Source organism: Trichosurus vulpecula, chromosome 1, assembly GCF_011100635.1.
Source record: "Trichosurus vulpecula isolate mTriVul1 chromosome 1, mTriVul1.pri, whole genome shotgun sequence".
Classification (NCBI taxonomy): Eukaryota; Metazoa; Chordata; class Mammalia; order Diprotodontia; family Phalangeridae; genus Trichosurus; species Trichosurus vulpecula.
Window position 1 is genome coordinate 58140583 of NC_050573.1, and position 19085 is coordinate 58159667.

The 19085-nt window shown below is 51.4% G+C and overlaps 1 protein-coding gene across 1 annotated transcript in view; it reads left to right on the plus strand.

The window, feature by feature from the left end:
• CSNK1G2 (casein kinase 1 gamma 2) overlaps positions 1 to 9628 on the plus strand; it is a 96378-nt gene extending 86750 nt beyond the window's left edge. Inside the window, exons 5-12 of the mRNA XM_036763017.1 lie at positions 418 to 566; positions 1408 to 1642; positions 2632 to 2717; positions 3514 to 3598; positions 4131 to 4279; positions 4478 to 4561; positions 5510 to 5616; positions 7756 to 9628. Coding sequence (XP_036618912.1) covers positions 418 to 566; positions 1408 to 1642; positions 2632 to 2717; positions 3514 to 3598; positions 4131 to 4279; positions 4478 to 4561; positions 5510 to 5616; positions 7756 to 7810 — 950 coding nt within the window. The 3' untranslated portion in view covers positions 7811 to 9628. The remainder of the gene's footprint in view (positions 1 to 417; positions 567 to 1407; positions 1643 to 2631; positions 2718 to 3513; positions 3599 to 4130; positions 4280 to 4477; positions 4562 to 5509; positions 5617 to 7755) is intronic.
• The last annotated feature ends 9457 nt before the right edge of the window (positions 9629 to 19085 follow it).

Here is a 19085-nt window from a genome sequence, read left to right on the forward strand (position 1 = left end):
CCCAGTCATTGTTTGGTAACTTATGAGAGACCTGAGACCATCTCTTAGGAGGAATATGAATATGGTCAGATAGTGCGAGATGGCGAGGGGAATGGGATCCACACCACTGGAAGGGACTGGGGACAAGAAGACTTGAGCAGTAGGACATGGCAGGGAGACCCAGGTGATCCGTGGGGGCCGCCTGTCTCCCTCAGTGGACTCCAGGGTGGGCCAAGGGTAACATGTCAATAGGATATAGAGCTGGAAGGACTGTTAAAGATCATCTAGTCCAACCTCCTGCCTTTAGAGGGAAGGTGACTTGCCCATGGTCACACAGATAGCTGCCAGTCAGAGCGCAGAGCCAGGGTTCTTTCCACTCCCCAGCAGCCTCCATGCTCATGTCTCTACTGCTCTTTCCCACTCTCTTGTCTCCTGCAGAAGGGATTCCTCAGGTTTACTACTTTGGCCCATGTGGGAAATACAACGCCATGGTGCTGGAGTTGCTGGGACCCAGCCTGGAAGACCTGTTTGACTTGTGCGACCGGACATTCACTCTGAAAACTGTGCTAATGATTGCTATCCAGCTGGTGAGGGCCCACGGTGATGGGGGTGGTTTGTGGCCTGGGCCTGAGGAAGAGGGGAGAAAAATGTGTGCAGGACAGAACAGACGGGGGTCTGTGTCTGCCTCTGGGGGCCTGAGGGCCTATAGAACAGTGCAAAGGTGGGTCACTGAGTGCAGTTAGAACAGATAGCTTGGAGAAGGTCAGAGAGCTGTGGATACTGGGAGAGAGGCCGAGAAGGCCCTGAATGTGTATCTGAGACCTCAAACCCAGGGACTCCAAGACCCCCTGGTCCTTACTTCAGGCCCCATCTCTCTGCTAGTCAGGGGCTGTGATTCTGACAGTTCTATAGTTGGGGGAGTGCAGGCAGGGCTGTCCTCCTAGCCATCACCGTTGACGTTAAGAGGTCACCCTCAAGAACTTTTGATCTCCTCAGCTACCCATCAGAGAGCTCCTGGACACGCGTGTGTGCGCACTCTCTCTGTCTCTTCACCCCCCCCCGGCTGAGGATTGGCCCTCTCCTGCTCCCTTTCTAGTCTAAAGAGGCCCCTCTGTGTTAGTCTGGCCACAGGTATCCCCTCTCCAGTTCCATGAGTGTTTGTTGTCTTTGTTGTTGTCGTCTTCCTCTGGTCAGAGTAGTTTTCAAGTAGGTGAGAAGCAGGGCCCACCCTGGGCTTCCAGAGTTCCAGTCCCAGAGACTGGCATAGGGTGAAAATAGACATGGAGTGCAGCAGGGAGAGGGCTGAGAAGGGAGAGAAGAGTGGAGGACAGCGGCAGGCAGGCAAGAACACAGAAGGAGCGGTGGGCCGGGCACTGGACAGGCCCGGCCTTGGGGTTAAGGGATCTCCGGATTCTCCACACTCCCTAGATCACACGGATGGAATATGTCCACACCAAGAGCCTGATATACCGTGATGTGAAACCGGAGAACTTCCTGGTGGGCCGGCCGGGGAGCAAGCGTCAACACACCATCCACATCATCGACTTTGGCCTGGCCAAGGAGTACATTGACCCTGAGACCAAAAAGCACATCCCCTATCGCGAGCACAAGAGCCTGACAGGCACGGCGCGCTACATGAGCATCAACACACACCTGGGGAAAGGTAACCACCAGTGGATTCCTGGGAAGGAGGGAGGCTCAGATGGAGCCTTCTGTAACAGATGAAGGAGCAGTGGCACAGAGGATGGGGCTGACCCAGGTTCTGGCTGGCAGCTTGGTCACCCCTCATATAGGGCCCATGAAGTGGTTGGGCAGAGAACCCAGCACTGCAGAGAAGGGAAGGAGGGAGCATGTGTGTGAGCCACTCCCAGGAAGGAGAGGTGAGGACATCAGTCCAGAAATGTGGGGCTTTCACTGAAGTCCCCAAGGAGTTAACAGTAGAGGCGTGCTGTTCAAAGGGAATAGAATGAGAAGGACTTTCAGTGGAAGAACAGGGGCCATGTTAGATTTGGTTTCCTAGAAAGCGCCGCTGCCCCCCATTTAAGAGCTTCACACCCCCAGGGCGCATTCTCTGTAGGCAAGGCCTAGGAGAGTGTGCATGTGTTCATGGAGGACGGGGTGAGGGGCACCAAGCTGACCTGGGAGGCAGGGGCATGGTAGCCAGCCTGGTGGAGAGAGTGGCCCTAGCCCCCTGTGGTGCCCATGCATGTTCATGGTTTGGTTGTCCCCTCTGGAGCCCAGCAGCCCAAATTGCCTCTAGGCCTGTCTCTAGTGTCTCATTAGGGAGGGTGGGAGTCCTCAGATCAGGCAGGAGAGCTGCATTTCCCTCTTGAAGCTGGGCTTTCTTCCTTCAGCAAAGATTTTGTGCCTATGGTGGGAAGGGCTCACTCGGTGCTGGTGCTGGTGCTGGTGTTGGCACTGGTGTTGGCAGCAATACAAGCCTGGTGCTTCCACTCACTGAGTTCCCAGTCCTATTAGATCAAACCTCAGTGTAGGTGACCCAGCAGCATCACTGACAAGTATATTGGGTTGCACTTGGCTCCAGGAGGTCCAAGGAGAGAAAGAGGCCCTGACCCCAAGGGTCCCTGCAGGCACACAGTAGGTAGGCATTGATTGATGTTGTGACATGCTTCCCATGTGTTCCTTCTGCAGAGCAGAGTCGGCGGGATGACCTGGAAGCACTAGGCCACATGTTCATGTACTTTCTCCGTGGGAGCCTCCCCTGGCAAGGTCTCAAGGTAAATAGTGACCAGCAGCCACAGGGCTGAGGACCTCTTAACCAGATTGCTAACTCTTGTTAACTCTGGGCCCTCGAGCCCAACATGGTGTTTCACATTTTGGTCTGAAGGGCAGCTAACTGCGTCATGCATGCCCTGCTTCATTTGAATTAAATAGTTTCTGTTGTGTATGCTCAGGGCATTTGGAGAAACCTGAGTTATGTATCTCATCTGTCTGCTTTGGCCCATCCATGCTGGCCTGTTGCAGAACCCACTTTATCATCTCACCTTTTCCACACAAGCCCCCAAAGGTCAGAGAGGAGCTGGGGTGGTGTTTTCCCCTTTACAGACCCCAGCAGAGGGAGCAAATTAAATTACCAAAAGAACCAAGCCTGGGGTGCCCCACACCCAGCCCTTCCACTAGGAGACCAGAGTCAGATTACCTACTTTAGCCCAAAGCCTGGTGTGTGGCAGGCCTGTCTCCTGCAGCCTTTCAGCCTCAGAAGTCAACAGTCAGCCAGGACTTGTGGGCTCGGGCTCAGGCTCAGGCCCCCCCTTCATTGATCGCGTAGGGATGTTTTACAGAAGCAGTAGCCACAGGGACACTTGTTTGCATAATGGTGCCATTGTGAGCCATCTCAGGTGGGTCCAACAGGCTTGCCTCAAAGCTCCTCAGCCTTAGAAGCGGTGGCGCCTCAGTCCAAGCAGCCTTGGATCCAAGTGTCCCCTGGCTTTTGCTGTGCTGACCTGGCCTCAGCATGGGGCTCAGTGTGGAAGCAGCACTGAGCTGTGGCCCGGCTCTGGTCTTCTCCTCTAGGCAGACACCCTGAAAGAACGGTATCAGAAGATCGGGGACACCAAGAGAGCAACACCAGTAGAGGTCCTCTGTGAGAATTTCCCAGGTAAGAGGCCCTTCTTCCTTCAGCCATGTGGGATCCCAGCCAGCCTCTGCCCCTGCAGTGAGGCCACTCAGTGTCTGTCTAGGGCTCGTGGGGAACTTCTCTGTCCTCTGGGCCACGTCAGAGGTGGCAGGAAAAACCCAGATTGCCCCACTGGGGTCTCTGGAATCTCTTTCATCAGAAGCATATGTGGTTTAAGTCTGTTTCCTGTCACCTACCCACAAGGCCAGTGAGGGTCCCACCCTCCAGGCTGAGACCAACAATCCCCTTCAGGAAAAGCCACTGTGACTTGGGCAACTGCCTTGGATGGCTGAAGCCTCAGGATCCGAGCCCATGCTGCTTCAGGCCCTGGGGTAGCTGAGAGATCCAGGGCCCTGGTCTGAGCAGGCAGAAAGTCCTGCAGCCTCTCTCAGAGTGAGTCTAATGAAGGAGACGCAGCTCTGGCCTCTGTGCCCCAAACAGCAGACTTGTAGAAAGCACCGTTACAGAGGGCAGGCTCCTTACATCGCATCCCCCTCCCCTCGTATCTCTGCAGAGGAGATGGCCACTTACCTGCGCTATGTGCGGCGGCTGGATTTCTTTGAGAAACCCGACTATGACTATCTACGGAAACTCTTCACGGACCTATTTGACCGACATGGATTTGTGTTTGATTATGAATATGACTGGGCTGGAAAACCCCTGGTAGGACCCCACCCTCACCTCCCAGCCCAGAGGCCTACACCACTTCAGCTTCTGACTCAGGGCTGGAGCTGGGGCTAAAGGGTCCCGTCCCCCAACCCCCAGGAGGACCCATCTGCCCTCCTCCCCTGCCACAGTGGGGAGGTGGATCCCAGATGTGGGACCCACAACCCCTTGACCTTCCTTTGTTCTGCCTTCCAGCCAACCCCAATTGGCACCATCCACAGTGACGTCTCTGCCCAGCCAGTGAACCGGGACAAGGCTCAGTCCCATGCCAAACACCAGGTAAGGGAGTGCTCGGGAGCATCAACACCACATGTCTCCCCACGTAGGCTCTCAGAGCCCTTCTGGAAGGCCAATTAAAAGCTCATTTCTTAAGCGTACGGGGCCCTGTGCTAGTAGGTGCTGAGGACATGAAAACGAGGTGCACCGTCCCTGTCCTGAAGGCCTGTCTGTATATCATCATAGTAAGCAGAGCACAGAGTCCGATGGGTGGGGTGGAGGAAAACACCCGAGCTCTGTGGTAGGAGGATGAGAGGATGGAAGCCTCTTAGCGCCTGCACTGCTGCACCTTGGGGAGAGGTGGGGCCTCGCTCAGGGAATGTCCAGGCTGTGGAATAACAGGAAAGGTCATTGGAGCCAGACTGTGGGGAGTCTTAGTACTTGGCATTTTAACCAGTGGCAGTGCAGTGGTCACCCCAGTGAATCGGGAAGGTGGTATTGGCAGCTGTGTCAAAGCTTGATGGGGAGGAAGGCAGGAGGCAGGGAGCCAGCCAAGAGGCGATGATGGCCCGCATCAGGCTCCTGGTGCCAGAGAAGGGCCTGGAGCAGCGACTCCTTACGGGAGGGCGGGGTCAAAGATGATACCAGGGCTCTGAGCCGGTGTGATGGAGAACATGGCTCCGAGACCCTTCTTCTTTATCTGATTCCTTCCTCTGCATGGGAGAGGGAAGTCTGGGCTTGAAGTCAGCGGTACCTGAATTCCAATCCTGATTCATATGTACTAGCTCTGTAACCTTATGCCTTGAGCTCATCTGCTCAGCTCCTGCCCTGGGTGCAAGACTTGCCGCATCGGGAGCTTCCCACAGTGGTGAAATGACCACAGGATGACGATCTTCTAGGGGTGGGGAAGACAGACAGGGAGGGCTGAGGGAGCACCCCACAGCTGCTGCTCCCCCGGCCATGCTGCGGGTCTCACGCTTTCACTGTCTATCCTCCCCCTTGCTTCCCCAGGTGATGAGTTCCACCAATGGTGAACTAAACACTGACGACCCCACGGCCGGCCACTCCAACGCCCCCATCACGGCCCCTGCGGAAGTGGAGGTGGCTGATGAAACAAAGTAAGATGCCCGGGCTGGGTCCCACTCTTCCTCAGTCAGCAGGCATTCATTAACTGCCTGCTCTGTGCCAGGACACAATCTCCTCCTTCAAGGAGCTTGCCTTCTAGTGGGGAGCATTTATTAAGCCCCTGCAGTGTTCCAGGCACTGTGCTAAGCACTGGGGATGCAGAGGAAGGCAAAAAAGTCCCTGCCCTCAAGGAGCTCCCATCCTAATTGGGGAGGTGGCACACAATCTGTACCTCCAAGCTGTATGAACATAAACGGAAGGTCACATCAGGGGAAGGCAGGAGGTGGAGGGGAGGAGATGGAGAATTCTAGGCCTGGGGGATGGTCGGGTTGCATGTATGGAGTCAGGAGGCCAGCATCTGCCCCTGGATCACAGAGAAAGGGGGAGACACAGGGAGTGAGATATAAGGTGAAAGTGGCTTTTATGTTTGATCTGGAGGTGAGAGGGAGGGAGTTGCTGGAGTGTTGTGAGCAGGGGAGTGACACGGTCAGACCAGCAGCCAAGGGGATGATGGACTGAAGAGCAGGGAGACTGTCCAGAAGGCTGCTGCCAGAGGCCAGGGGTGCAGTCATGGCCCCCAGGATGGTGGCAGCAGTGTAGGCATACAGACCTAGGAAGCAGTTACAGAAGTGTAACAAGAATAAACACTTGTATCAGAATATACACACAACGGGACGATTGAGGAGGGTCAGGGGCTGAAGCTGCCCCTTGACGGTGAGAGGCCTTCTCTGAGATGGCGGCAGAGAGATGTGGGCATTCCGGGCCCGAGGGACAGACAGCACAAAAGTCTGGAGTCTCCCGTGCAGAAAGCAGAGGGAAGGCTGGCTTGTCTGGACCAGAGAGGGCAGCCTCAGGAAGCATGGAGAAAGCTAGGTTGGGATCTGTTTGTGAAGACCTTTCAAAAACAGTCAGCACTAGGGAGCCATGGGGGTCTGTGAAGTTGGAGTAAACCTATGGTCACACTTGTCCAGTGTGTGGAGGACATAGTGGGAGAAGGCAGAGACGACAGGCACGGAGACCCTTTGGGAGGGCATTTCGAGAGTCTAAGCCAAAGGAGTGGGGGGCCTGAACTAAGGTGGGGCAGTGGGGTGAGTACGGAGAAGGGTGGGAGGAGGAGGAAGATCTGGCTACCGATTAGACGTGCAGATGAGGGGGTAGGAGAGCTCACCAAGGTTAGGAACTTGAGATACTCAAAAATGTCAGTGTTGTTTGCAGAAATGGGGTGCTGGGAAGAGGACGGAGTTCAGAGAGGAAGGGGACTTTCATCTCTCTCTGAGACATCCAGTCTGAAACACTCTAGGCAGATGGGGATACGGGATTGGATGTTCAGGACAGAGACTAGGGCTGGAGATAGACACAGGACATCAGCAGAGACATGATCATTGAGCTGATGAGGTCACTGGTAATTAATAATAATAGCATTTATCTAGTGCCTACTATGAGCCAAGCACTTTGGGAGGTGGGAGCCGTCATGGGCCCCATTTTACAGAAGCAAACAGACGTCAGGTGGTTTGCACAGGGTCACGCAGCTAGGAAGCATCTGAGGTCAAATTTGAACTCAAGTCTTCCTGACTCCAGGCCCAGCAGTTCTGTCTATCAATTGAGAGAGAATGTGTAGAGAAAAAGGAGAGGGTCCGGGACAGGACAGCGTGGATGATGCATCAGTCAGACTGGTAGGAGAGGAACCAAGAGACCATCGTCATGGAAACCCAAGTAGAGAGGACAGGGTGGGGTTGGGACAAGGGGAGCAGGGCCAGTGGCCTGGGAAAGTCCTGAGCATCAGAGGACCAGAGATCAATGGGTGAGGGGACACGGGGAGCCAGAAGGAGGAGGAGCTGATGCTCAGACGGGAGGTGGCAGTTTTTAACCTGAGGCAGAAGGAACAGTCATGGGTAGTGGTCGTCTCCCGTGGGCATGACTCAGACGGGGGGGGGGGGGGGGGGGGGGGGGAGGAGCCGAGAGGAGAGAGAGACTCCTCTTGGCCAGGGGGAGTGATGCCCGCAGAGGGAGTGTCTGGAAGGGGCAGGAAGGGAGCGAGGCAGGTCCCAGCCCCGTGTGTGTGTGGGAGGGCTGGCCAGGTGGCGTCCTGAGGCAGTGTGACCAGCCCTTCATCTGCCTCCTTCACCTTCCAGGTGCTGCTGTTTCTTCAAGAGGAGGAAGAGGAAATCCACACAGCGGCACAAGTGAGCCTCTGGGGCCCAGGCGGACCGACCGGAGCTGTCGTCTCCACCCTTTCTGGCCCCAGAGATGGCAGGTGGCCCCTGCCTGTGGCCCTGCCTCCTGCAGCCGGGGCAGGGGGCGGCCTGAGAGAGGCCAGGAACAGAGAAGCCAGGGGGAGGAAGGGGGACCACTAGCCCCAGCCCCCGCCCCCCTGGGCCCAGGGGTCACCCACTCCAAGCAAGACTTTGGCAGATTCCCACATCTGTGTCTCGTCCAGTCCACCTCGAGAGCGCTAACTATTTAAAAACCACACACCGAGGAACCGAAACCCACCAAGAAAGCACTTCCCCCCCCTTCCCTTCATCCTTCAGTTTGAGGTTTGACTTGCGTGCATCAGGGATTGAGCCCTGCACACTTGTCTCCACATGCGCGCTTAGGTCTAAGGTGAAGCCTGGGAGGCCCGTGTGTCTCCGTCCTCTTCAGTTTGACCTTCACCACTTTAGTGTTATAAAATCCAGCCTTTTTCTCTTCCTCTTTCAGAAAGGCCGTTATATCATGGTGGGGGGAGGAGGGAGTTGAGGAAGCAGCTTCTCTGTTGTTGAGGCGCCCACCCACCTCCCCTTGTATGTCTTCTGTGGGGGCTGGGCTATGCCTTGTCACCCGTGCACTTTGATCATCCAGTGGTTCTGGGAGGGGCGGGGAGCAGGAGCTAGGAGCGAGATGAGGGAGGTGGAGAAAGATAGCCCCCAGACCTTCTCAGAGGGGGCTGGGGGAGTCTGAAACCAAAGGGAAGGGGGAAAGTAGTCCCCACAGCTGGGAAAGTAGATGCCACCCGAAGGTCTCACTCGTCATGCAGGGTGGTTCAAGCTACTTTGCATGTTTCCTTTTCTCCCCCCACCCCACCCTAATTGGAGCCAAAAATGCTGCACCAAAGCCCTGGGGAATTTGGGTCTCCCCTGGAAGGGCAGGATGGGGACCCAGGGGCAGGGCTGCCTGCAGCAGCCAAGTCCCCTGTCACACACCCCCATCCACCTCGGGGAAAGGCGAGCTCAGCCGGCTGTACCCCAAAATGGTGGCGCGGCCTGGCGAGCAGCCAAGAGAGGTCTACAGCGGGTACTTGGGCCCCCTTTGGTGGCCCTGGGACAAGGCATAGGGCCTGAAACACCCTTGCCCTTGATGCTGTCCCAAACCCTGATCCTCTCCCACCCTACCCCCATCCCCCTTATCCACTCTCCTGCTCACTGAAGGCTGTCCAGACTGGAGGTCAGCTTGTCTCCTCTTCCTCCCCGCCATCAGATCCCACCCCCTGCCAGCATCCAGGGGACAGCAGCTCCTTTAACACCCCTATCCCCCAAGGTCGCTCTCTAAGAGCTGATGATGCGCACCGGGTATTTCCCCTTCTCCCCAGCCAGCGCCAAGGACGACAAAACGCCTTAAGACCCCCGGCACCCCAGGAAAGGGTCCGAGGACGAGTATGTGTGGCAGGGGAAAGGGGTGCACCAGTCACTGGTGGCCACAGCAAACAAACCTAAACCCAAGCGCCCTTTCACCTCCTCCCCAAAGGAAACGGTCCAAGGGAGCATTGGCCCAGTCTGTACATGTTGAGTCTCACTTCTTTTGGTCCATGTGTCTGGCTTGGCTGAAAAGCATCAGCTGGAAGACGTATCCCTGTTCCAGACCTGAGTCCCAGCGTACAGATCGTACCTGCGCAGCTCCACAGCAGGCGAGCGAGCGTCCATCGTGAGTTTAGTTACTGCTTTACCAAGTGTACAGAAATGGCATTTACATTTCTCTGATGCTTCCTGGAAGCCATAGAATTTAGGGGCTTTTTTAAAAAAAAATAAACAAAAATGAAAAAGAACTTGAGGCCTAGGCCTTTCCTTCTCGGGCATCCCTGGGAGAGGAGTTGGTGGGGGAGGGAGGGACACGTGGTTCTTTGAGACATAAAATCCAAGGTGGGAGGGCTCTCTGAACATAAGATGTCAGAACCAGAAGCCTCAGAGGCCTTCTTGTCTAAGAAACCAAGATGTGACTTGCCTCAGGCCACAGAGCAGATTAGTGGCAAAGTACCATACCAGTGCCTTCTTACGAAAAAAAATAAACACCATCATACCCAAACCACTGTGACCTTGCTCTCTGCTGGTTCAGAAGGGCGGTGGTCCAGGGCACACGGTTTCATTCATGGGGATGTCTGCAGCCCTGGGAGGTAGGCAGGGCGAGGAGTCTCCTCCCTGTTTCACAGCTGTGCCAAGGACTTGACCTCACCCTGCCATCTGTCCTGGAGCAGACAGGAGATCACATGCAAATTTGAGCGCCAATCAGATTGCCTGAGGTGGTCTGGGAAGGGTCTTTTTTCAAGGGACCCACATCCTCAGATTCCCCAGTGTAGAGCAAAGGACCTGTGCCTGTCTTGGCTCCACCCGCTACAGCCACGGGCCAATTGGGAGCGTGAAGTCACCATCCCTCTTGGCCCGTTTGTACTTGTGAGGAAGTATAAATCACTAGGGAAAAGGGCACTTTGTTTTCACTGTGTCTTGCGTGAGCTTTTGTCCAGCCTTAGTCTACCAGCCAAACTTGGGTCTGCCAACCCTGTTTGAAAAAAGCAGAGAAAAAGCTTTTCACAGAGTAACAAAAAAAATCTTCAGGATGAAAATGTGCTCTTAGGCCACCGGGAGCTGAGCTCAGACTGCCAGCACTGTCAGATACCCTCAGAGCTTGCCACTTCCTCATGTGAAAGCGAGGACTGCCTCGTTTTTGACTTTCTGTATTTGGTGCCTGGACCGCAGAAGGTACTTAATGATTGCTTGTTGGATGGGAGGTTAATTCGGTAATATATTGATACAGATGAAGAAAAGGATCCCGAGTGGGTTGTGGCCAGGATCCGGATTCAGAGCCGGGTCTTGCCAGTCCTCCACAGGCTCCAGGACCCCACCTCGTTGCTGGCTCTCCGACAGGGTCCCAGGCCAGCAAAGGGCTTCAAAGGCTGTACTCATGCCGGGCTTTTGGGTGAGTCCTAAACAGACTGCCCTCACAAGAAGATGTAAGAGAAATATCGTGCCGTGCAAGCCACATTAATGGTATGCATCAGATAGGAGCACAGGATGGAGGGACAGGGCTGTGGGAAATGTCTCAGTTGAGCAATCTTCTACCCTGTATAACAGGGAGAATGGAAGAGGTGCTTCAAAAATAAACGGCATCTCAAAGGATGCAGAGTCAACGGGGAATCCTTGGCTCTTTGTCACAAGGCTGTTGGGTGAAAAGAGTGTGGCAGATGGCCCACTCATCACTCGGAGCTAATCACTGTGGGACTTTGCAGAGGGGAGAAAGGTGGACTCTCATGTGCTCCAAGGAATGATGGATGATCAGGGAAAGAAGAATAGTTGTAGTTGGTAAAGCCAGCACAGAAGCAGGTATTTTGGCCCTGAAAAAATGAGAGGGATGCTATACTGCCATGATGTGGGTCTAGAATGTGACCTGTTGAGACCCAGCCAACAGCTGCCCTCCACTTGTGATGATTCACGTAGGAACCAAGGTTAACCCCAGAAGGGACCCGCTCCATAAGGAAGAAGCCAAGCTCCCTCCTGGTGACGTGGCTTCCCTGGCCACCCCTTCCAGTACTGGTGGCACACACACACACACACACACACACACACACGCACACACACACACACACACACATATTTGGTGGGGGAGGGAGTCCTAACACTGGGCTGCCCTCGGCCACTTCCAGACTCTCCTTTTACCACTGTCGCTCAAGAACCTTTGAGACTGATCCAATCCATACTTCTCACCCAGTCAAGGTTCTGGTAGCTGTTATGTACTAACCTCCACGGTCGTCTTCCTAACTTCCTCCCAGCTTCCCTCAGCAAGTTCAGTGCCTAGCTCAGTCTCTCTCCCCTGCCTACCTCTGTCATCATCCTAGGAGACTTCATCATATTAATTTTCCCTCAGTACCTCACCTTCCCAGTTTCTCAGTTTACTCGTTTCCCATGGCCTAGTTCTTCACCCCAACACATCTACACACAGATAGTCATACCCCCGATCTTGCCATCCCCCAAAACATTCCACTTCCATATTCACAGACTCAGAACTTCCTTTATCTGATCAGTCTTTGATCATTTCATCATCTTTCCCTTGACCTTACCACCTTAACTGCTGTCTTCATTGTGACACCCAATCTCTCCACTGTACTTGCTACACATTTTTTAAAAATTTTAATATTTTTCCCAATGACAAGTAAAAATTCATTTTAAACTTTTGTTTTTTTACAATTTCAAGTTCCAAATTCTCTCCCACCTTCCTTCCCCTGCCCCATCACTGAGAAATCCAGCAATCTGATAAAGGTTCTACTTTGTGGTCATGTGAAACATTTCCAAATTAGTCATGTTATGAAAGGAAATAGACCCCAAAAAACCCCAAGAGAAAACCAAAGTAACAGCATGCTTCCATCTGCCTTCAGAATACAACAGTTCCCTGGAGGTGGATGGTGTCTTTTCATCATAGGTCCCTCAGAATTGTCTTGGATCTCTCTATTACCAGAATCTGGTACTCTTAGTACTTCCCTCATCGTGAACTCTGGGTGAGTCCCTTGTCCCCTAATGCCAAGCCTAGGCCTTAGCTTATTCCCACATCTCATCCAAGAGTTCTCTTATGTGTCTGAGTGGAGAAGGAGAAAATGACAAACCATGCTGACTGGCTCCACTGCAAATTCATGTTATATCATCCCAACTGGGCCCTCCCTCATTGCAGCAAGGCAGGCCATTTATGCCTCCCTCGTTGATTCCATCTCCTCTCCCCTCAGCAGATTTCCCACCTCTTTTTAGGTCTCTCTCAACCTCCAAAGATGCCTCTCTCCCCACCCTCACCTGAGAACCTTGCCTCCTACATCACTGAGAAAACAGGTCATTCGCTGAGAGCTCCCTCCACGCATCCCTCAGATGCCATTTCCTATCCTCTCCCACACCCCATGAAGAGGCAACCCTATTCTTTGCCAATGCAAACCCCTTGCCTGCACAAGTAGTTCCCATTCTGTCCCATCCCCAGCAGATTTGCTTTCTTCTCTCAGTCTTCAACTTCTTCCTCTCTACTGGCTGCTTTCCTGATGCCAGCAAACATGTTTCTGCTCATCCTTAAAAAATCACTTGTTCTGACCACCGCCCCTAGCTATGGTCCCCTTTCTCTTCTCTTTTCCTTCTACATCCTCCCTGGCTTTTTATTCTGTCTCTCTCTGCCCTCTTTCCCCTCGATTCTCTCCCGGTTTTTGTGACACTGCTCTCCCCTGGTTCTCAATCTCTGACAGGACACAGGTGACTCTTCTACCTGTATGCTGTTTCACTTGGTGGTCACATCAGCTCCTGTCGATCCAATGGCCATATTCTCCAGACTGTCTCCAGCTGCCTCCTGTACATTTCAGCAGATATCGGAAAACTCGACATGACCAAAACAAAACTTGTTCTATTTTCCCTCAACCTCTCCCCGTCTCCAGACCTCCTTATTGCTGCTGAGGGCACCGCCATCCTTCCAGCCAGGTCACAAGCAGGGCATTGGTGTCATCCTTAAACCCTCACTCTCTAACCACCTCCCACCCCCATATTCAATCTGTGGCCAAGACCCATCCATGTTACCTTCATGACATCTCTTGTCATGTTGCTGTCACCTCCTCACTCTTGGACTGCTGCAATAGCCTTCCTTCTGGCAGGTCTCCCAGCCTCCCCTCTCCCCTTCTCCACTCATGGGCCAAAGTGATTTTCTTAAAAGCACAGGCCTGATCCATGTTATCCCCTCCAGCACCCCTCCACCTGCGCCCCCACCTCGCTTGAAATACTACAGTGACTCCTCATTACCTCCAAGGACCAAATGTAGATTTTTGTTTGGCTTCTGAAGCCCACCACAACTTGGACCCTTCCTAACTTCCCACCCCTAATGCTGCCCCTCTCCCCATTGCCCACTGACCCCAGCCTCCTTGCTGTTCTTTGCTTATCTCCACACTTTGTGCCTTTTCAGTCCCCTGTGCCTGTACCCTCTTCACCTCTGCCTACTGGCTTCCCTCAAGTCTCAGCTAAAAATCCCACCTTCATGAAGTCTTTCCACACCTCACACCCTTCTGAGATTACTTTCCGTGTTTGCAGTGTACGTACACACTGTGTACACACACACACTTCCAACGAGAGCTCCTCGGGGGTATGGCCTATCTTTTGTCTGTTGTCATATCTCCCAGGATCAGCAAAGGCCCAGCACACAGTAGGCGCTCATGCAGACGTAACTGTTGACGGATGAAACCCTGGGCACCAAACTGAAGGGTACACGTCTGTAGGTGATTTTCATCCCTGCCACCCATGGACAGCAGGGGCACTTCCGATGACAAAGGTAGATGTGGGAAATTCAGAAAACAGAATCTGGATTTCTAGTCTCTGGCTCAAAATACGAGCACGATGGATTTGGGGAGTATATGGAACTCAGGCTAGTAAAAAATACATTTATCTGGACTCTTGCCGATCTGATCAATCAAGCAGAAAAGGGAGGGAATGGGAAACAACTGCCTCCATGCACGTCTGCGTTTGTGTATATGTTATGTATGTGTTATACATATACAGTTGTATGTCTGTGAGTTATGATAAATGTACGCTAAGCCAGACACCAGAGTGATGCAGCTACAACAAAGTAAAAACAGCAGAAAATAGATCAGTGGTCGTCTACACAAGGCAGTAACTATCCAAGAAGGAAGCCAGCTAGTAAGTCCGTGGTCTTCGATTCCTCAATACAGATGTACCAAGTACAGATACAAAAGAGGCGAACAAAGGATCCCACCAAAAGGAGGAAAATCCAACCCCATAGTTATCGCTGACACTTCAGGGGATGGAACTAACCCCCAGAACATGGCTCAGGAATGGGTATCCCCAATGCTACACATGTTCTAAGGCAGTATTTGTGCAGGGTGGCCCCGAGGCAAAGGTCTGAAAGCTGTCCTCTGACTTCGGGTGTGCCCTGAATGTCTGCAATATGCTTTTTGTCCCATCAAGGCCTCACAGTAAAGTAAGCACTCCAAGCACTGGCCTAGTTTTACAGATGAGGCCAACTTGACTTCAGTTGAGGTTAAGTGGTTTGCCTAGGATCACACAGCTGGAGGGGCAGGATTTGGATCCGGGCGTTTCTGATTCTGCGACCAATGTGCTACTATCTACTATGCCAAGCTGACTCTTCACAGGAACACGACAGCCAAAGAAAAGGCAGAATCGCACTGTGAGCATATCTAAGTCATCTCTAGCTCTGGGTCTGTGAGGTGTTCTCATAGAAGGAAATCCAAGAACCAGAGTGGGTGAAGTATGGTAGAGAACATCTGGATGAAGAGCAGTGGAGGTAGAAATAGCAATATTGTGTGTGTGTGTGTGTGTGTGTGTGTGTGAGAGAGAGAGAGAGAGAGAGAGAGAGAGAAAGAAAGAGGGAGGGAGGGGAGGGGGAGAGAGACAGAGAGAGAGGAGAGAAACAGAAAGAGAGAGAGACAGAGAGATTGGGAAACAGATTACAAACCTGTCCTGGAGACACATAAGTGATGAGGGACTTCTATTATCTGGCACATCTGACAGAATTTGAGAAAGAGCAGTGTAAATACGTTCTCATTTTGCCTTAATGATAAAATATAAGTTTTCAAAAAAGTTGAGGAAATTACAAGGAGAACTGCTACTGCGGACTTAATTCTAACCAAAAACAAAGAAATGGATATTGAAGTAGAAATGACAGAAACCTGGGCAGGGAGTGAGGTGGGGAATTAATACTCCATCCTAGAATTTCTGATAGAGGAGGAAAAGGCCAGGCCTAGTCTGACATGCCCTCTAGAATTTGAGAGAGTGAACTTCAAAGAATTCAGATAGAGGGGGCGAGGGGGGGAATTCCAACAAGGTAGTACACAGAAAGATCCCTCCAAAATACTACTCCAGACAGATCTAGAAAATTGATGCATCAGAATCCTGATGGGAATATCCAAGGGAATCAGGAGCTTGGCATAAGACATAGAAAACTTTTCCTAAGCAGTAAACTCCCTGAAAATGAGGAGACAACAAGAAATATTAAAACAAAAATCAAGAGACTAAAAAAATAGAAGAAAATGTAAGGCATCTCAAAGCAAAAACAAAAGAACTGGAAAAGAGATTGAGGATGTAAAATTAAGAATCATTGGACTACATGAAAGCCATGACCAGAACAAGAACCTAGATACCACATCTCAAGAAATTTTAAAAGAAAACTGCCCAGATCTTGGACCCAGAGGGCAAAAGTGGGAACATAAGAGATCTACTGGTCATGTCCTAACAAAGAAAAAAGAGAACTCCCAGGCATAGAACAGCCAAAACCCAGACTTTCTAGTCAAAGAAATCCTGTGAGTAGTCAGAAAGATTTCAAGTACAAAGGAAGCATAATCTGTCTCACAAAAGACTTAACAGCCACCACTACAGAGCTTGGGAAATGTTTCCTCCAGAAGGCAATGAATCTAGGCTCACAGTCAAGAATACAAGCAAAACGGAATGTAATCTTACTGGGGGGAGACAGACCTTGAGTGAAATAAAGGACTCTGAAAAGGCCAGAACTCTGTAGAATGTGAATTCCAAACAGTAGTTTAGAGAAAGGTAAAAAATGAGTAAGGATAAACTGCCTAGTCTGGGGTGGTGATACATGTGTCCCCTCTGAGCCCTATCCTTAGTGATCAAGAGGAGTCCAATTAAATTAAAGGCCTGAGAGTGGTTTTAAGTGCTGTTAAGATCATCTTGAGGGATGGGAGGAGAGAGAGGGGAGAAGAGGAAGGGGGGAGGGGAAAGTAAGGTAAGGGAAAATCATTTCAGATAATCAGGGTATAAAAACCTGTAAAAGTCTACACAAACAAGCAGGGCAGCAGCAGGGGGGACAGGGGGTTAGGTTGAGGGGCTGATACTTGAACCCCATTCTCATAGGAGATGGTTGAGAGAATACATACACTTAGAGTATTTCATTCAACAGCAAAAAATAGGAGAGGAAGGGGAAGGGGAAATTAGGGGGAAGGTAGATTAAGGGACAGATTAGTCCTAAGCAAAACAACTTATGAGGATATATAAAAATATTTATAATTCTTCTTGAGGTGGCAAAGAATGACTTTGAGAGGGTGGTGATTAATTGGAGAATGGCAAGACAAATTATGGTATATGAGACAGAATACTATGGGGCTGTAATAAATAATGAAGAGGACGGCTTCATAGAAACCTGGGAGACTTGATCAGCGGCTGCAGAGTGAAATGAACAGAACCAGGAGAACGATTTCTATGATGACAACATAAAGACAATTTTGAAAGGAGGAACTCTGCTGAGTGTGATGACCAACTATGATTCCAGAGAGTGACAATAAAACACCTCCTGACAGAGATGGACTCGGTGATGTGTGTGTGTGTGTGCATACATACATGGCCGACAGAAGAGGGATGGGGGGCTCTCACAGCTCTGAGGACCCCGGGGCAGAGTTCTGGAGCTGGAAGGGGCCTTGGACATCCTGCAGCATAACAGATGACGTAAAAGCACCCAAGCGAAGGAAGCAGCAGGGCCAGAATTTGAACCCAGGTCTACTGACTCCAAACCCAATGCTCTTTTCCCCCCATCATCTGAAGAAATGCACTGAGTGAGGCTGACAGACCAGATCAGCCCTTCAGACAGACACCGAAGTCATGGAAGGGAAGGAAGAAATCTCAGAAAACAGCTTAAGCCTCCGACGGAAGCTGTCCTGGAAGGAAAGGGCTCATCAAGTGTTTTGTCTTTGTGTCCCCCGCACACAATGGGGGTTTGCTGAATGAGTATGTGAGCCAGTACAGACTCCAACTTCTTTAGTACATTCCTCTTCATTAAATTCTATTTTAATGTTTTGTGGTTGTTGAGTCATTTTTCAGTCGTGTCCAACTCTGTGACCCCTTTTGGGGTTTTCTTGGCAAAGATACTAAACTGATTTGCCATTTCCTTCTCCGGCTCATTTTACAGGTGAGGAAACTGAGGCAAACAGGGTTAAGTGACTTACCCAGGGTCACAAAGCTAGTAAGAGTCTGAGAATTTGAATTCAGGAAGATGAGTCCTCCTGACTCCAGGCCTGGCACTCTGTCCACTATGCCACCAAACTGCCCTATTTTTATTTTCCTCGTAATTAAAACCTAAAGATGCAAACAATTCCAACAACAAAGAAGTAAAGGCTTCCTACAAAATTCAATGTGAATGCATAAACAACTCACTGACTACCATGTTCGTCAAATACAAACACCTAAGATGAAAGCAAAAGCCAAAGAGGATGATGAGCACCCAAGTCTCAGTGCGGAGAAAGGGCGCTGCAGCAAGGCTGACCACGAAGGCCATAGCAATCCCTGCCATCTGTGGGCCTGCCTAGCCCACAGCTGCTGCTCAGGGTGGGCGGGCACAGCTAGTGACAACAGGGACTTCGTGACTCCTCCAAAGGATTTTGCTGCCTTCAAAAAAAAAAAAAAAAAAACAACGATCTTTAGACTGAGAAAGAAAATGGACAGCAAGGAGCTAAAACCCAGCACATGAAGCAGACGCTCCTCGAGGACCTGAGTACGGTCAAGCCACTAACTACATGCTCAGGTAAGGAAAATGGGTGGATCTGATTGCTGAGCTGCTGGCAGCCATCTCTCACAGATCGATCCTCAAGGAGAGGAAAAGAGACGTAGGTCTAAAGAAGGGCTAATATCACAGTGTTTCATTTCTGCTTTTAACAAAAAGTTACTAAGCCTGTGAACTAATGGTCCCCAAGCTTCACTTTTATATGCTGGCAAAATCTAAAATGAATTATTTAAAGGTAAGTTGTGAGTATTTAGAAAAGGAAACTGATCATGAGGGAGGGAACAGTCCTAAATATTAAGTGCCTACTGTATGCCGGGCACCATGCTAACCACACCACATTACTATCTCCTTCAATCCTCCAAAGAATCCTGGGAGGCAGGTGTTCCGAACTCCATTCTGCAGATGCATTTAGAGGTGAAATCATTTGTCCAGTCACGCAGCGAGGAAGTACTGGAGGGCAGAGAGGCCCAGCGTTCTCTCCACTGTGCCAGCAGCTGCCAAGTTAGCGCAGCTTCATCAAAAACAGCTCCTATCAAACTGGTCACGTTTCTTCCTTTGACAAGTTATCAGACTGAGAGAGCAGAGGAATGTTATGCAGGCATAGCAGACGTAAAATACACCAGGAAAAGCCTAGGCCAGGAAGGCAGCTGACGAAGCCTCCCGTGTGCTCCTTGTGGACAAGCTGGAGAGATGCGGGCTGGGCCATGCTAGGAGGAGGGCCCTG